Here is a 15,263-nt window from a genome sequence, read left to right on the forward strand (position 1 = left end):
ATTATCATAATATCCTTCTATCAAAATCTGTGTGGCAAAGCTGCGTGACACACTGTAGCGCGGGGTAGCGAAGCGCAGACAACTATCAGTTTATGTGAACATGTAGTCATAAATTTTGTTTTAGACAATATTGCTGCGTTTTGGGCTATGGAGGAACTTTAATATGACAGATTTTACAAGTATTTTTACAGTGTAATTTACAGCACATCTATTTTTTTTTTTTTTATTTATCCCACTGGTATGGGACTATTTGTTCGTCAGAGTGCTTGTTTGAGTGATTGACTTCAGTGAAATGTGAATATGACGTCATGATTTGAAGGGGAACTCGTTTGAGTTATAAGAACATATCCAAACCCTGAAATAACAATAAACCAGAGATCAGTGTCAGAAATGATCTTTTTTATAAGGGGCAGCTGATTTTCGTTTTTTTTTTTTTTTTACCTTTTACCTTTTGTATGTCATCTTTAATGTTAAATTCTTACATCAAACAAATTAGAATTATTATGACAATAGGCTGTTACCAAATAAATCAGTATTCAGATATATAGAACCTGCGTCTGAAGATGCTTTTAGATGTATTTACAGTTTAATGCTCATCAGACGGCTGTATACGTTCATTTACATAGCCATTACAAATGTATAATAAAATAAGATTAACTTTATACAATATTTTTAATACAGAAATATGAACAAAGTGAAATGATACTTGAATTATGGAAGTAATATTGCCACTAGGTGGCGGTATTTCATTGTGTTAATAAAGGAGCCTTTTATTCAATCTATTCGTTGAAAATGCTTCATTCATTAATTCAGGAATAAAATCAAGTGGCTGTTTATAATAATTGGTTATTGAATTGTTGTCTATAATGATGGGTCTTTCAAAAACTCTGATTCATTCAGGAATGATACACCACTCTTTGTGCCTACTGCGAGTCTGTCACACAACGGTTCTGTGACTTTGGTTTAGTTGGCAGAGAAAATAACAATTTTGTATGCCATCAGTAAGCTGGCCAATACTCAATGTTAATTAAATAAACTCAGCTTATTGTCTAAAACTACCTATGTTCATAAATTAATAGTGGTCTGCGCTTGTCTACAATACGTTCTCCCCGCGCTGCAGTGCGTCTCGCAGATTTGCCACTAAGATTTTAATAGGTGGTTATAATAAAACAGGCGGTTTTCCAAAGATGTAGGCTAGTAGGTAGATGTGAGTGCAGGTGTGAAGTAAATTAATATTTATGAGATAAACTAATATTTCACTGGTAGGTTGCAGAATTTCTGCCTACACAAAAGAAAGCTCTGTCTAGGCTCTGCCTCAGTACGGTTTGTTTCAAGCTATTCGTTAATCTGGCTGTTTGATGAAGAGATAAAATATAGTAGAAATAAACACATTAAGAATCTGTAAACGCAAAGGACTCTTATTATGTTTTCTTAGGACTATTATTATGTTGTAATGTTTGGTTGACCAATCAGCGGAGTAGGGTGTTTCATTCCCGCCCACATGTAGAGATCGAATACTCAAGTTGTTTATTCATTTTCTGTCCCTGAACGTAAAAACAAAAAATTAAGCAGAATTCTTGATTTTTCATTTTGTTTGAACAAATGAAAAACGAAAAATGTGCCATTTCTTTAATTTTTCAGAATTTAATATTAAATTAAAAAACAAGGCAGATGAACTTAGTGTGGTTACGGTCCGTGTACTTTTGCGTCCATTCGTTTTTCGTTTTTTAACCCAGAAATGAAAAACGGAAAATGCGGTTTCTTCTTTAATGGTTCAAACACTGATGAATAGAATAAACAGACACAAACTAATTTTCATTATTCAAAATTTGTATTCATTAACAAAATCGTAAAAATTATGTAAAGCTTGTTTTTTAATGTGTATATAAATGCTGAATTTAATTTATACCATTTTTATAGACAGCTAAGGCCCTCTCGCACTACTGACGTGGCCATCATACCTGCTTTATGAAAACTTTTAGCTTCTATGATCTTAAAGTGCCCCTATTATGCCATTTCTAAGGTTCCTAGTATTGTTTTGGGAGTCTTCTAAAATTTACATGCATGCAAGGTCAAACAACCCTTTGGTTTTCTCAGAATATGCATTTAATATCACCACATTTTCAACGATTCTCAAACGATTTGTTCGAAGCAGTTCTAAGATTCAGTCTCTCTAAACCCATAGCTCCTATGGTCAAGCCTCATTGATTATAACTGATTTTTGTGAGATCGAGATAAACTGAAATTAATGACAGCTTTATAATTATTATAGGGAGCGCAGAGCACGCTTTCTTGGCCAATTAATTCAGAATTTCAGTAAATTTGGTTTTTCATTGTGCTGTTGGACCAGTGACAGCTGCACGCTGCAAACATCTGCATGTAGACTGCAACCAAAATGGTCGTTGTTTTTCAATTAATTGTGAGTTTGTGCGAGTTCAGATTTGACGTGGTCGCTTTTGTGCAAGTGCGATGGTCTGCCCTGATCCAAAGCACACTGTAACAGGAGTCAGATATCACTGATCTTGTAAAGAGAGGTGCTTTCAAAACCTATTTTATATTTGCTGTGTCAGCACGAGCGAGAAGGTGTGCGCAGTGCTCGCCAAAAACTACGCAACTATTGAGGAAATAACAGAATATGGCGGATTTGTATTTCACACTAAAATAAAATAAAAGACTGCTTCATAAACCAGAGATGGTTGTATTCTTGTGAAAAAAAAAAAAATCCTTGCAAGTCCTGTCAGCGACAGCCAGTTCAGTTTCACTTTTCTTTTTGTTTTCAAAAAGCTCATCATCTTCATCTGCTGTTTACCTCACGTTATGCCATGGAGGCTTTCTTTATTTTCTTTTATTTATTTATTTGATTCCTCACTGTTTGCTAAACATTCTGTAATTTATTAGTCTGTGTATATAACAGCATGTGGAGTCATGCCTCATCTTATTAGTTTTGTTAATAAACGTTATCTAGTTTGTCATTGTTTGTTGTTGTGCTTTTTAAGTATAACAATGAATCAAACTTTTGTTTTAGTCTTAAAAAGTGAAAAGTGTATAGAAGCAAAACAGGCACTTATCTTTTCTTGTAAAACGTGACACCAAGAACACAAATTCGAAGTGAAAAGTGTCCAAAGTCCGGCTTATAACACAACAAAAGAGGAATTCCCATTCACAAAATTTAAAACACAAATAATATTGATGAAAAAGAACAGGGGGGCATTTCCCAAAAGCTTCGTTCCTAAGAAGTTCGCTTAAAAACGATCGTACAACTGATCTAATATTAAGGTCTGTTTCCTAAAAGCATCGTAACTTAAGTAGCACTGATCGTAATCTATTACGAGTGCTCTGGAGTAATCGTGAGAAGTGCATCGTAAGAAAAAAAAAAAAGTGAAAAAGTAAGTAGTATGGTGACCCATACTCAGAATTCGTGCTCTGCAAAATCCATCCGTAGTGCACATCTACGCAGTGAACACACACACTCGTGGACAACCCGGAGCAGTGGGTATCACGCTGCGGCGCCCGGGGAGCATTTGGGGGTTCGATGCTTGCTCAAGCACACCTCAGTCATGCCGGCCCGAGACTCGAACCCACAACCTTAGGGTTAGGAGTCAAAATCTATAACCACTAGGTCAATCCCCAGAAGACAGGTGTTGCAATGCATTGATTAATGCAATGTTGTAGCCAAAAAAAAAAAAAAAAAACACCCAACCCCGACCAGATGATGTGCTCCTGTGATCAACTGAGAAAGTCAAAAAACAGCAACCAGTGGGAAAAATGAGTCTAGAGCCCTGTAGCCTAAACGCGGCATTATGAGGATGCCACTATCAGTGAACAGGGCAAAATATATGTCAAGATGTAGAAGGTATGTTTAGCCTACTGTATGTGAATTGAGCGACCATGCATGGGTCCTCTCCAATAACGTACCGATATAGCACAAGTTGTGACAAAATTATATCCCAATATATAATTTCATGATATATTTCCCAGGATTCTGCAATGTCTATTTTTTTTTAAATATTATTTGTATCAAGTCTTGAAATTGTTCCAAAGACGGCTCTAGTTCTCAACTGAATGTGCAGGAGAAGCATTACTAAATTTGGCCAAAGAAAACTTGTTAAAATAGAAATGTTTCTATATTAATTTAATATTATAAAAAGTGCAAAAAATCATTAACAAAAATCTGAAAAGAAGTCAATATTTTACTTTTTTCACAGCATTTTGTGATCTCAGTTCTAATTTCAATTTTGGTTTTCAACATAGCATTTAAAGATGCAATAACCGTTCTTTTTTATTTTTTTCCGTCATGGTTAAAAAAAACTAAAAAGAAATGTATGCAAAAGTACACAGACTTTACAATCATCCGGGTTTAAATCACGCTCAAATGGATTTGATTTTGACGCAATATTTAAACTGTAGCTCGCAGGCAGGTAAGGGGCGTGACATTTCCTGACCAGGCGCCGAGAGGAGCCAATCACAACACACACTGGCTCAGCTAACCAATCACAGCACATTTTGGGCCTTCATTTGATACAGGAACTATTCAAGCGTTCATGCCAGACTGGGGAGAGAGGTGTTGTAATAATGTGAAATATGTGAAAAATAATGTGTTTTTTGAACAACCTAGTATTAGAGCCTGTTCTAGTACACCCCCAAAACAAAATCAAGACTTTGTAAAAGTGTATAATAGGACCCCTTTGATTCCATTTCACGTCATTCCTATTCAACAATGGTGCATTTGACCCTACTATGTATTTTCATACAGATGATTATTTAAATATTTTTTTTTTTTTTTCACCTGATGGTCTTTAATGAACAGAGTCCATCCTGTAGTAAATCACTGAGCTGCTTCACTCCTGATGGTCCAGGATCATTTCCTGTGAGATCCAGCTCTATCAGGTGTGAAGGGTTTGATCTCAGAGCTGAAGACAGAGCTTTATAACCTTCTTCACTGATACTGCAGTCTGAAAGTCTACAAAAAATAACAACATGAATTGAAAGTGCCTAACAGTGCACATTTATCTAGGATAAATGTTTAAACTAGCATTGTGATATTGAACTGTTTTATATCTTCAGATTTTATTTTAGGCAAGTCGTGATGATTTGAGAAGTCTAAATTAATCAAACATAGGCTATGATCATCTCACTGTCTGTTGCAGGACGCTTGGTCATTACTTATCATTACTTTGTATAAAAAAAATTAAAAAAATTTTAAAAAAACTTACATTTAATGAACAAAAAAATGCTCCAAATGTTCTTCTAAATAACCTTATTAAAAGAAATCGAAATTAATTATAATCACTTTTCCATTACACACAAAACTGAACAATTTTAATAGCTGAAACAGCTGTTTTGGGAGAAGAGGGAAAAAGACGGGCTCAGGTCGGACTCGGGCCGGTAATTCTGATAAACTGTCAGATAAAAACCAGGTCAACACTGTTTTGTTCTCTTTTGTTTCCTCTGTGAGCATGCACTTGATAGATATATTTTCCCATTTTGTTGAATTTAAAACGTGTGACATTTGTTCTGCTCTCACTGATCATTTGGTCCTCAGAAGAAAAAATAAAATAAGAAAACAACTGGTAAACTCGGAAGAAATCCTGCAGGTGCCCCTGTGCGATATACACACAATCCCCCACTGAAATTCAGGACCTGATTAAATATAACTCTATTATACATAGATTTGTGAAATTAAATTGCTGGTTTAAAATTTCATGGCTTTCCCAGGTTTTTTATGAGCGTATGAACCCTAATAAAAGCAACTGATGAAAGCTTATCACTTAAACTGGTCACTAATGTGATGCACGAATGCTCGGTTACCTCTTCCTCCTCTAATCACATGCCGGATCCGTTACCCAGCTTTGTTCCGGGAACGTGACAATTTACAAATTAAAATAAAAACCATCTCACCAGTGTTTGAACACACATAGAAAACAATAGATATGAATTTTAAAGACATGGTGCTTCTTCTCCAGTGTGCTGATGCTAAATGTTGGAGAGTACTGTTTGAAGAACAAGATTTATTGACACTAACTCATGATCTGCTCACATGTAAATGCACTTCACTCTTAAGCATGTGGCACTGCAGACTGTATTTTTAAATAATTGCAGACTTTTGTGATTTGATAACTGCACTGACCCATATCACAATTTTGAGTTTATTTTGATTAATTGTGCAGTCCTGATGAGATGTGTATAATATTTTCAAATCTATGAAACTGTGGTGGGTCACTAGAGTCTGGGTGATTAATGGGATACACTTTTAAAATACTTACTTCAGCTTTTCCAGTCTACACTGTACATTTTCAAACAGAGTCAAGATGATCTTCATTCCTGGGTTTCCTAGTTTATTCTCACTCAGATCCAGCTCTGTCAGATTTGAAGGGTTTGAATTTAGAGCTGCAGCCAGAACATGACACCCTCCTTCTGTGATACAGTTGTTCTTCAGACTGCATGAAGAGAAAACACTTCAGTTTTAATCTGAATATTTACCAGTATGTTTTAGCTGACAGTTGACAAATACTGCTGATGATGACGGAGACACATAAAATCACCCAGCAGCAAGAATTTAAAAGTGTCCTTGTAACAATGAAGATACTCACTTCAGTGTGTTGAGTGTACAGTGTTTATCCTGCAGTAGAGCAGAGATCTGATTCACTCGTGTGTCTCCTAGTTTATGTTCACTCAGATCCAGCTCTCTCAGGAGTAACGGGTTTTTACCCACAATTCCAGTCACATACTGACAGCCTTCATCTGCAGCAGGACCCAAAAACCTGCAGAAGAGAAGATGAAGTAAACTTCATTTCAGAAATAAACAACATCTGACTCTGAAACACTGTAAAAGGGGAGGATTTACTTTAACTGTAGTAATGAAATATTTTTTATAAATAAATTGCCTGCATGTTTATTTAGCATTATTTCATCAGGTCTCACCTCAGAGTCTTGAGTTGACAGTTTGGATCCTGTAGTAAATCACTGAGCTGCTTCACTCCTGATGGTCCAGGATCATTTCCTGTGAGATCCAGCTCTATCAGGTGTGAAGGGTTTGATCTCAGAGCTGAAGACAGAGCTTTATAACCTTCTTCACTGATACTGCAGTCTGGAAGTCTACAAAAAATAGAATTGTGAATTTGAATTGAAAGTTTCGGTTTGGTTTAATTTATTCATTTAATGCACTGCATTATTTTTAAGTTAAGGTTAATTTATGAGTTATTTTTGTAGCATGAGCAAAACAAACACTTTTTTGTCATCAGTGACTAGTGTGAGTTATGTCCTCTTGCAAAAACCATTCTAATCAATGAAGCTGTCTAGACTGCAAAAACAATCTTGTTTGCATCGTATCAGCACTTTTTTTTTGTTTCTTTGGTTTGATGAGTCAGTGAGTGTGTGTCATGCACTGAACAAAACTCTGGTATTTCCAGCGCTGCCTAATCTAAACACTTCTGGATTCTCCACTACATTCATATGCTCAACAGAAATGTGTGTGATTGATTAAAATGCTACATGCTTTTTAGGAAACATGCATAAAAATAAAATCTGATATAACATCAGCAGGTCTAAATTAAATATTTTGCCCCCTTACTGTGAATTTGGTATGACATTTTTGCCCAAAGCCCTCGTTAATTTTTAACCCTACTTTGGTTGTGTATAATTCATCCATAATCTAGGAAAAAATATAATTGTGAACACGTTATAGCTATTTTATTATTGTTGTGAAGATAATAATGACTTTTGTTTGTCTACACAAGGTTAGTGAATGAAAACCACTGTCTACAACAAATACAATATGTTATTATTAGTATTATGGTATTGTTCAATTATTTTTACTACTGGAGGTGAACAGATAAAGTAATAATATTCCAGGTATAGCTGTGGTGTGGAGTGCAGCTGCTGGTGAAATGTACTCACTTCAGTATCTTCAGCTCACACACAGGGTTCTTCAGTCCCTCACAGATCTCTTGGACTCCTGAATCCAGCAGACGACTGTTGTTCAGGTTCATCTCTTTCAGGATGGTTTTGGAGGAGAGAACAGTAGCTAGAACTGAACAGCTTTTCTCTGTCAGCTCACAGTTATTCAGCCTGAACACAAAAACAGCATTTCAGTCAGGACCACTTTCCTCAAGTGTATTTATTACAGTTATATTGCATACTGTTAGTGTTGGGGTTGAAGGAGGGAGTTTGATTGTGAGCAGCGATGTGATAGAAGAGATGCTGAAAGAATTAGAATTAAATGAAGCGCTGTGATAAGTGTCAAGACTGGATTGGTGTGAGCTTGACTGACGTGGTCTGTCTGAACTAACACCATGCTTGATTATTATTATTCAGTACATATTCAACACACATCAGATCACCAGCTCTTCATATCTGATCACACATGTGACTGACAGTCTTTAATAATGAATAATCAAAGAGGTTTCAGTGTATAAATCATGTTCACTCACATTATTTTCTCCAGTTTGCTGTGAGAGTCCATCAAAAGAGCAGAGAGTTTCTCTCCATCCAGATCTCCTAATTTATCTTCACTCAGATCCAGTTCTTTCAGTAATAATGGACTTTTACCCAGAACTCCAGTGAGATACTCACACGCTTCCTCTGCAGCAGGACTTTTCAAAAACCTACACGAAGCACATCAGGATTTCAGATCATTTATATTTTTACATTATTTTTGCTACAAATTCTGTTATGTGTCTGTTGAATTTCTCTGAACTGCTATTTAAAGGGGTCCTATTATGCTTTTTGACTTTTTCAGCTTTAGTTAGTCTGTAATGTTGCTGTTTGAGCATAAAAAAAATCTTTGCCAAAGCAGACAAACTTAGAAAGTGAAAGTGAAAGTCGTGACATTTGCCAAGTATTGGTAGCCCATACTCGGAATTGGTGCTCTGCATTTAACCCATCCAAGTGCACACACACAGCAGTGAGAAGTGAACACACCGTGAACACACACCTGGAGCAGTGGGCAGCTATATATCCAGCGCCCGGGGAGCAACTGGGGGTTCATTGCCTTGCTCAAGGGCACTTCAGTCATGGGTATTGAGGGTGGAAGAGAGTGCTGTTCATTCACTCCTCCCACCTACAACTCCTGCCAGTGACCTTCGGGATACAAGTCCAAATCTCTAACCATTAGGCCACAGCTGCCAGCATTACAATCATCCGGGTTTAAACCGCACTTAAATTGATTTGATTTTGACGCAATATTTAAACTGTAGCTCGCAGTCAGGTAAGGGGCATGACATTTCCCGACCAGGCTCCGAGTGCTGTCAATCACAACACACACTGGCCCAGCTAACCAATCACAGCACATTATGTATTTCAGAAGGGGGGCCTTCATCTGATACAGGAACTATTACAGCCGTTCAAGCCAGACTGGGGAGAGATGTGTTGTAATAATGTGAAATATGTGAAAAATAATGTGTTTTTTGAACAACCTAGTACAGGGATAGGCAACTCCGGTCCTGGAGGGCCACTGTCCTGCAGAGTTTAGCTCCAACCCTAATTAAAACACACCTGAACAAGGCAATCAGTGTTTTCGGGATTACTAGATAGATAAAGGCAGGTGAGTTTTTATGAGGGCTGAAGCTAAACTCTGCAGGATAGTGGCCCTCCAGGACCGGAGTTGCCTATCCCTGAAGTGTTTTCGGACCTGTTCTAGTACACCCCCAAAACAAAATCAAGACTTTGTAAAAGTGTATAATAGGACCCCTTTGATTCCATTTCACGTCATTCCTATTCAACAATGGTGCTTTTGACCCTACTGTCTATTTTCATACAGATGATTATTTAAATATTGTAATTTTTTTTTCACCTGATGGTCTTTAATGAACAGAGTCCATCCTGTAGTAAATCACTGAGCTGCTTCACTCCTGATGCTCCAGGATCATTTCCTGTGAGATCCAGCTCTATCAGGTGTGAAGGGTTTGATCTCAGAGCTGAAGACAGAGCTTTATAACCTTCTTCACTGATACTGCAGTCTGAAAGTCTAAAGAAAGAAAGAAAGAAAGAAATAATAAATAAATAAATAAATAAATAAATGTATTAATAAATTAGGATATTAACATTTCCCATCACTTCAAAACATCAATCTGTTTGTCAATATTTTATAAGTGTATCTACACCAACACACCAATTTCACATCACTGACCCATTCCTTGTGACACAGCATCAGTTTACAGACCCAGCTGGAGCTTTACATTGATTCATGTTTAGATTAACCAAATTCAGACCTGAGTATCTGTAGTGTCTGTGAATTTCTCAGCAGACTGGAGATTTCTGTCACTCCAGAGTCTCCTATTTGATTCCTGCTCAGATCCAGCTCTCTGAGGTTTGAATTAAATGCTGATGCCAGAGCAGCACAACCTTCATCTGTAATACTGATGCAGTTTAACCTGTAGAAGAGATAACACAACTAATTAAGATATACATACAATTACACAAATAGCAGCTTTAGCTACTACTTTTATCCACCAATATGAGATTTGCATGACAATCACACTGTGAAATAACTTTTTTTTAATTTGATCATTACAGTATTTTGTATTTTACAGTACAATACTTAAGACTAAACCATATTTACAATGCTATACAGAACAAACAGCGTAGAGAAGGATTTAAGTTTTGAAGGAAGTAATAATATTATTATTGTAATATTTTTGTCTTAATTTCTTTACTTTCAAATGTTTAGTCCTCAGACTTTTATTTTGGTGGAAAATTACACGGTGAGCTTTAAGTTTCTGTGTTTAGTTCACAACAGGTTTCTGGTGAAATCTGTTAACATCATCTGCCAAAAAATATTGGAAATTACTTTAATGTAAAATTAAGTGAAACTTCCAAATTCATGTTATAAGCTCAAAATAACTCGTTCATCAACCATTTTTTTAAAAAAAATTTTAACAGCCATTCAGAACTTCTTCTAGCCAGAAGAAAAATATCAGAAATAAATCAAGATTACCAAAAACACATCTTAAAATTAAAATATATTTCATATTAAATCTGATTCTGAATTACTGAATGCTTTCAGTTTTCAACAGTCAAATTTTGTTTGGAGATACAAATAAACAAAATAAAAAATAAAACAATTCTTAACTTATAAAACAGCATTTAATTTGTTTTTATTTCCAAATATAGCTCAGTCCAAAATGAATGTTTAGTGGTAAACATGTTAAAGATTAACGGAGAGAGGCTGTCAATTGATAAAGTGATCAGCTGTTTCCTCACAAACATCTGTGTACTGAACTCCACTGTTATCCTTTAAAAAAGCCAAATCGAGGCCTTGTCTCCAGCAGCTCCAGAGACAAGCGCTGTGACTCAGACATCTCACAGACATTACACACCGGATGTGTCATCTGAACTCTATTCTGATGTTCAAGCTTCAACAGTGAATCTAATCAAAAGTTCACTAAAAGAATGAACAAAGTGAATTTTAAAGACACAGTGCTTCTTCTCCAGTGTGCTGATGCTAAATGTTGGAGGGTACTGGTTGAAGAACAAGATTTATTGAGCCTTTTCTGATTTGATAACTGCACTAACCCATATCACAATTTAGAGTTTATTTTGATTAATTGTTCAGTCCTGATGAGAAGTGTATAATATTTTCATATTTATGAAACTGTGTTGAGTCACTAGAGTCTGGGTAATTAATGGGATACACTTTTAAAATACTTACTTCAGCTTTTCCAGTCTACACTCTACATTTTCAAACAGAGTCAAGATGATCTTCATTCCTGGGTTTCCTAGTTTATTCTCACTCAGATCCAGCTCTGTCAGATTTGAAGGGTTTGAATTTAGAGCTGCAGTCAGAACATGACACCCTCCTTCTGTGATACAGTTGTTCTTCAGACTGCATAAAGAGAAAACACTTCAGCTTTTAATCTGAATATTTACCAGTATGTTTTAGCTCATGACAAAAGCTGCGCACGTCAGAAGATAAAACCACATCAGTTTACTCTCATTTTTTTGTAGCATCTTTTATACAAGATCATGTACGATCATTTGGGCTTTATGTTAAAGGGTGTCTTGTAAGCAATTTTGACATTTGCATAGTAAATTACAGAATCTGGCCCCATAGTGCAGTTTATATGAGTGCTTAATGGCAAGGTTTTACCCCCATTATCTGGAAGATACTGAGCAGTCCTTCTTTAAGGTTTCTACCCACATCCAACTTCAAACACATTCCGAGATAACTAGATAGCCCTCGACCTGCCAGACACTTAATGATCCCGGCTGAGCAGCCAGCTCTCTCTCACACACACACACACACACATGTTACTCAAACCTACTTGCATTTAACTCAGGATAAGCCATTCCAAATTTAACGATATATTTCCTCTGTGTTTGTATGTTTCCCAGCTCTTATTAGCATAGTTACGAAAATCTAAGATCTCTTTAGTCGTGTTAGTTGAACCTCTAAGTGTAACTAGCTTTCAAGCATAAGAATGTATCTTTTATGTTTCTATCTGTCTTGCATTCTTTCTTGGTACCTAATTCAACCTCTGGTTTGCCTTAGCTAAATATCTCTACTATGTGAGCTGTGGTAAAATGCATCATACTATTTGTACCATATTTTGGGTTACCAGATAACACAGTTAATCACTCCATTAACAAAATATTCAATACGTGTGTCATTGAGACAAAGAAACACTTTCCTCCCGCTGAAACTATATGCCTTGTTATTGGTCAATCCAACCAAAAGCGGTGTTACTGGGAAACCAGATAAAACCTCTTCCACACCTAAAAGCCCTTCTTCTTAACTTGCGGTTCCCTGGAGACACCCATCACCTTGGACACCTCGCGAGTTCCCCTTCCGGGGAGTCCTGAGCAGTTTTTCACTCCAATGGTGTTGATTCACTTCCTGAGCAGTCAACCCATGGATGAAATGACAAAGGGTTTCACTCCAAACAGGATTCAACAGGAATCTAACCAGTATCATGCACCGGGAAACACTTTGAACTCAGCAACTACAGAAAAATGCAAGTAACGCTTGTTAACTATTTCTGCGCTGCTAGGCTTTGACCCCTTTTAATAAAGGTGATGAGATTCTTTGATGTTCCTTAACAGGTTGTGATTTAGTTTATGAGTAAATACTGCCATGACTCTCCACTCTCTTGCGCGTGAGCATCAGCTCTCTCTCTCTCTCTCTCTTCTCTCTTACAGTCTCTCTCTCTCTCTCTCTGCTGCGCAAATCTCTCTCTCCTCTATCTTTTGACTTCCTTGCGTTGGCATCTATGTATTTAATGTGTGTATGTTTTGTGTCTAGTCAGACGACTTGTTTTGCATGTTCCCCTGTAGTCTGTAGTTTAATAAACACCCATATGTCTGTTTATTATTCACACTTGGTTGTCTGTGTTTGGTGCTCACAGGACAAGGTCACTTGTAATGTTCCGGGTTTCGTTACATGCTCTGGGGAGCAATGTATTAGTAGTAAAATAATTTTTCGTGGCCAGAGAAATTATTTTACTTAGAGTCAATAAACATTAACACTGTCTGCCCTGCGGACGAACAAATCATTTTATTGTCCTATTAATGATATATTGTGGCTACAAGTAATTCCTGAAGATGAATGTAGTTAATAATAACCCGTCATGATTAATTATGTACATCTCACTTTGAGCTAATTTGTTACAGGGTGTCGCGGGGGTGGCCTTGCTAGTGTTTTTAAACACACTTTTCACTGTCGTTCTCAATCTACTGGCTCATATGACAGTTTTGAGGAGCAACTTTTACAGTTAGTCTTAGTAAACCCAATCACTATAGCTTTAATATATTGTCCTCCTCACCATAATAAAGACTTTATAAGTGAACTTGCTGTTTTAATATGGGGGATTTGGTTACCAGGCATGAAAAAAATAATGCTGTTGGGCAATTTCAACATTCATGTTTGCTGTGGTGTCTTTAACCCATGTTTTTTTTTTTATTTAAAAAAAAAAATCAATTTTTTTACTGAAATCAGTACTGCATCTTTTTCTGATCCCAGGCTGGTTCTTTGTACTGTCCCTCTTATGGGCCGAATCCTCAGAAATCCATCGCTGACACGTTTGACTCAATCACTTACCCAACATTTTAGGGAAGAATTTTCTGTAGCCTAGCCTACCATGAACTCATTGGAGTCAGAATCTAATCTGATTAATCTGGAAGATGATGCTCATCTTAATATTTTTAATTCTTCCTGTCCCGACATCATGAATTCTACTGCCCCCTTGAAGTATAAAAATCACAAGCCTGTACCTGTGCCCTGGCAAACTGAAACTACACATACTCTGAGATGAACTTGTAGACGGACTGAACGCAAATGGAAGAAGGACAGATTGCAGGTTTTGAGAAGCTCCTATAACATGTTTCAGAAAGCTGCAAAGGCTGCAAAATGCAATATTTGTCTGAATTTATCACAAACACTTGTCACAAACCTCTAGTTCTTTCTTCTACTATTAACTCTTAAATCCCTCTGAGCATTTTTCTAGAGCCCTCTACTTCTCTCTGTAATGATTTTGAAAAGTTTTTTGTTGAGAATAACTGTCCCATTAAGATCCCAGCTGTCTAACTCTGTATACATTTTGAATGATGTTTCATTATGTTCTTCTACCTGGTCTGAGTTTGAACCTGTTGATTTCACCTCATGTAATGAAATTGTTGGTCACCTTAAACCAACTAATTGTCCTCTGGATATTATTCCATCTTTTGGGATATTATTCCATTTGGGATATAATTCCATCTTTCAGGATATTATTCCATTCCATTTTCCTAAGACAAATCATGAACACAGTTGGTCCTGATCTGTTATTGGTTATTAACAAATTGGTTAAAACAAATACTTGTTCCACCCCTAACAGTCTTAAATATGCTGTGGTGATGCCAAATCTTTAAAAAAATAAATAAAAATAAACTGGATCCTTCCAATTTTTGTCCTAGTTCTAATCTACCCTTTATCTCAAAGATCCTTGAGAAAGTTGTACTGACTCAACTACATTCTTATTTGGCTGTTATTTTGTTCATGATATATTTCAATCTGGCTTCAAAGGTTTACACATTACTGAATCTGCTGTTAAGAGTCTCAACTGATATTTTTACAGAAACTGATTCTGGGAAATTCTTAGTTAAAAATCTTAGTTTTATTAGATCCAAGTGCTGCCTTTGATTTTGTTGACCATGAGGTCCTGTTGACATGTTTGGAGACATCTGTGGACCTTGGTGGCACAGTCTTACAGTGGTTCCATTCTTATCTGACCAACACATGTTTTAGTGTTTGTATTGGTCATCAGACCTCCTTTTTTGTATACCTCTTAATT

The 15,263-nt window shown here is 36.5% G+C and overlaps 1 protein-coding gene across 1 annotated transcript in view; it reads right to left on the reverse strand.

The window, feature by feature from the left end:
- The window catches only part of LOC109055738 (ribonuclease inhibitor-like), a 536,777-nt gene extending 528,789 nt beyond the window's left edge, over positions 1–7,988 (reverse strand). The window contains exons 1-3 of the mRNA XM_042749506.1: positions 7,897–7,988; positions 6,922–7,101; positions 6,591–6,761 (exon numbers count right to left, since the gene is read on the reverse strand). Coding sequence (XP_042605440.1) covers positions 6,591–6,761; positions 6,922–7,101; positions 7,897–7,988 — 443 coding nt within the window. The remainder of the gene's footprint in view (positions 1–6,590; positions 6,762–6,921; positions 7,102–7,896) is intronic.
- Positions 7,989–15,263: the final 7,275 nt, after the last annotated feature.

The sequence above is a fragment of the Cyprinus carpio genome, chromosome B22, assembly GCF_018340385.1.
Source record: "Cyprinus carpio isolate SPL01 chromosome B22, ASM1834038v1, whole genome shotgun sequence".
Taxonomy (NCBI): Eukaryota; Metazoa; Chordata; class Actinopteri; order Cypriniformes; family Cyprinidae; genus Cyprinus; species Cyprinus carpio.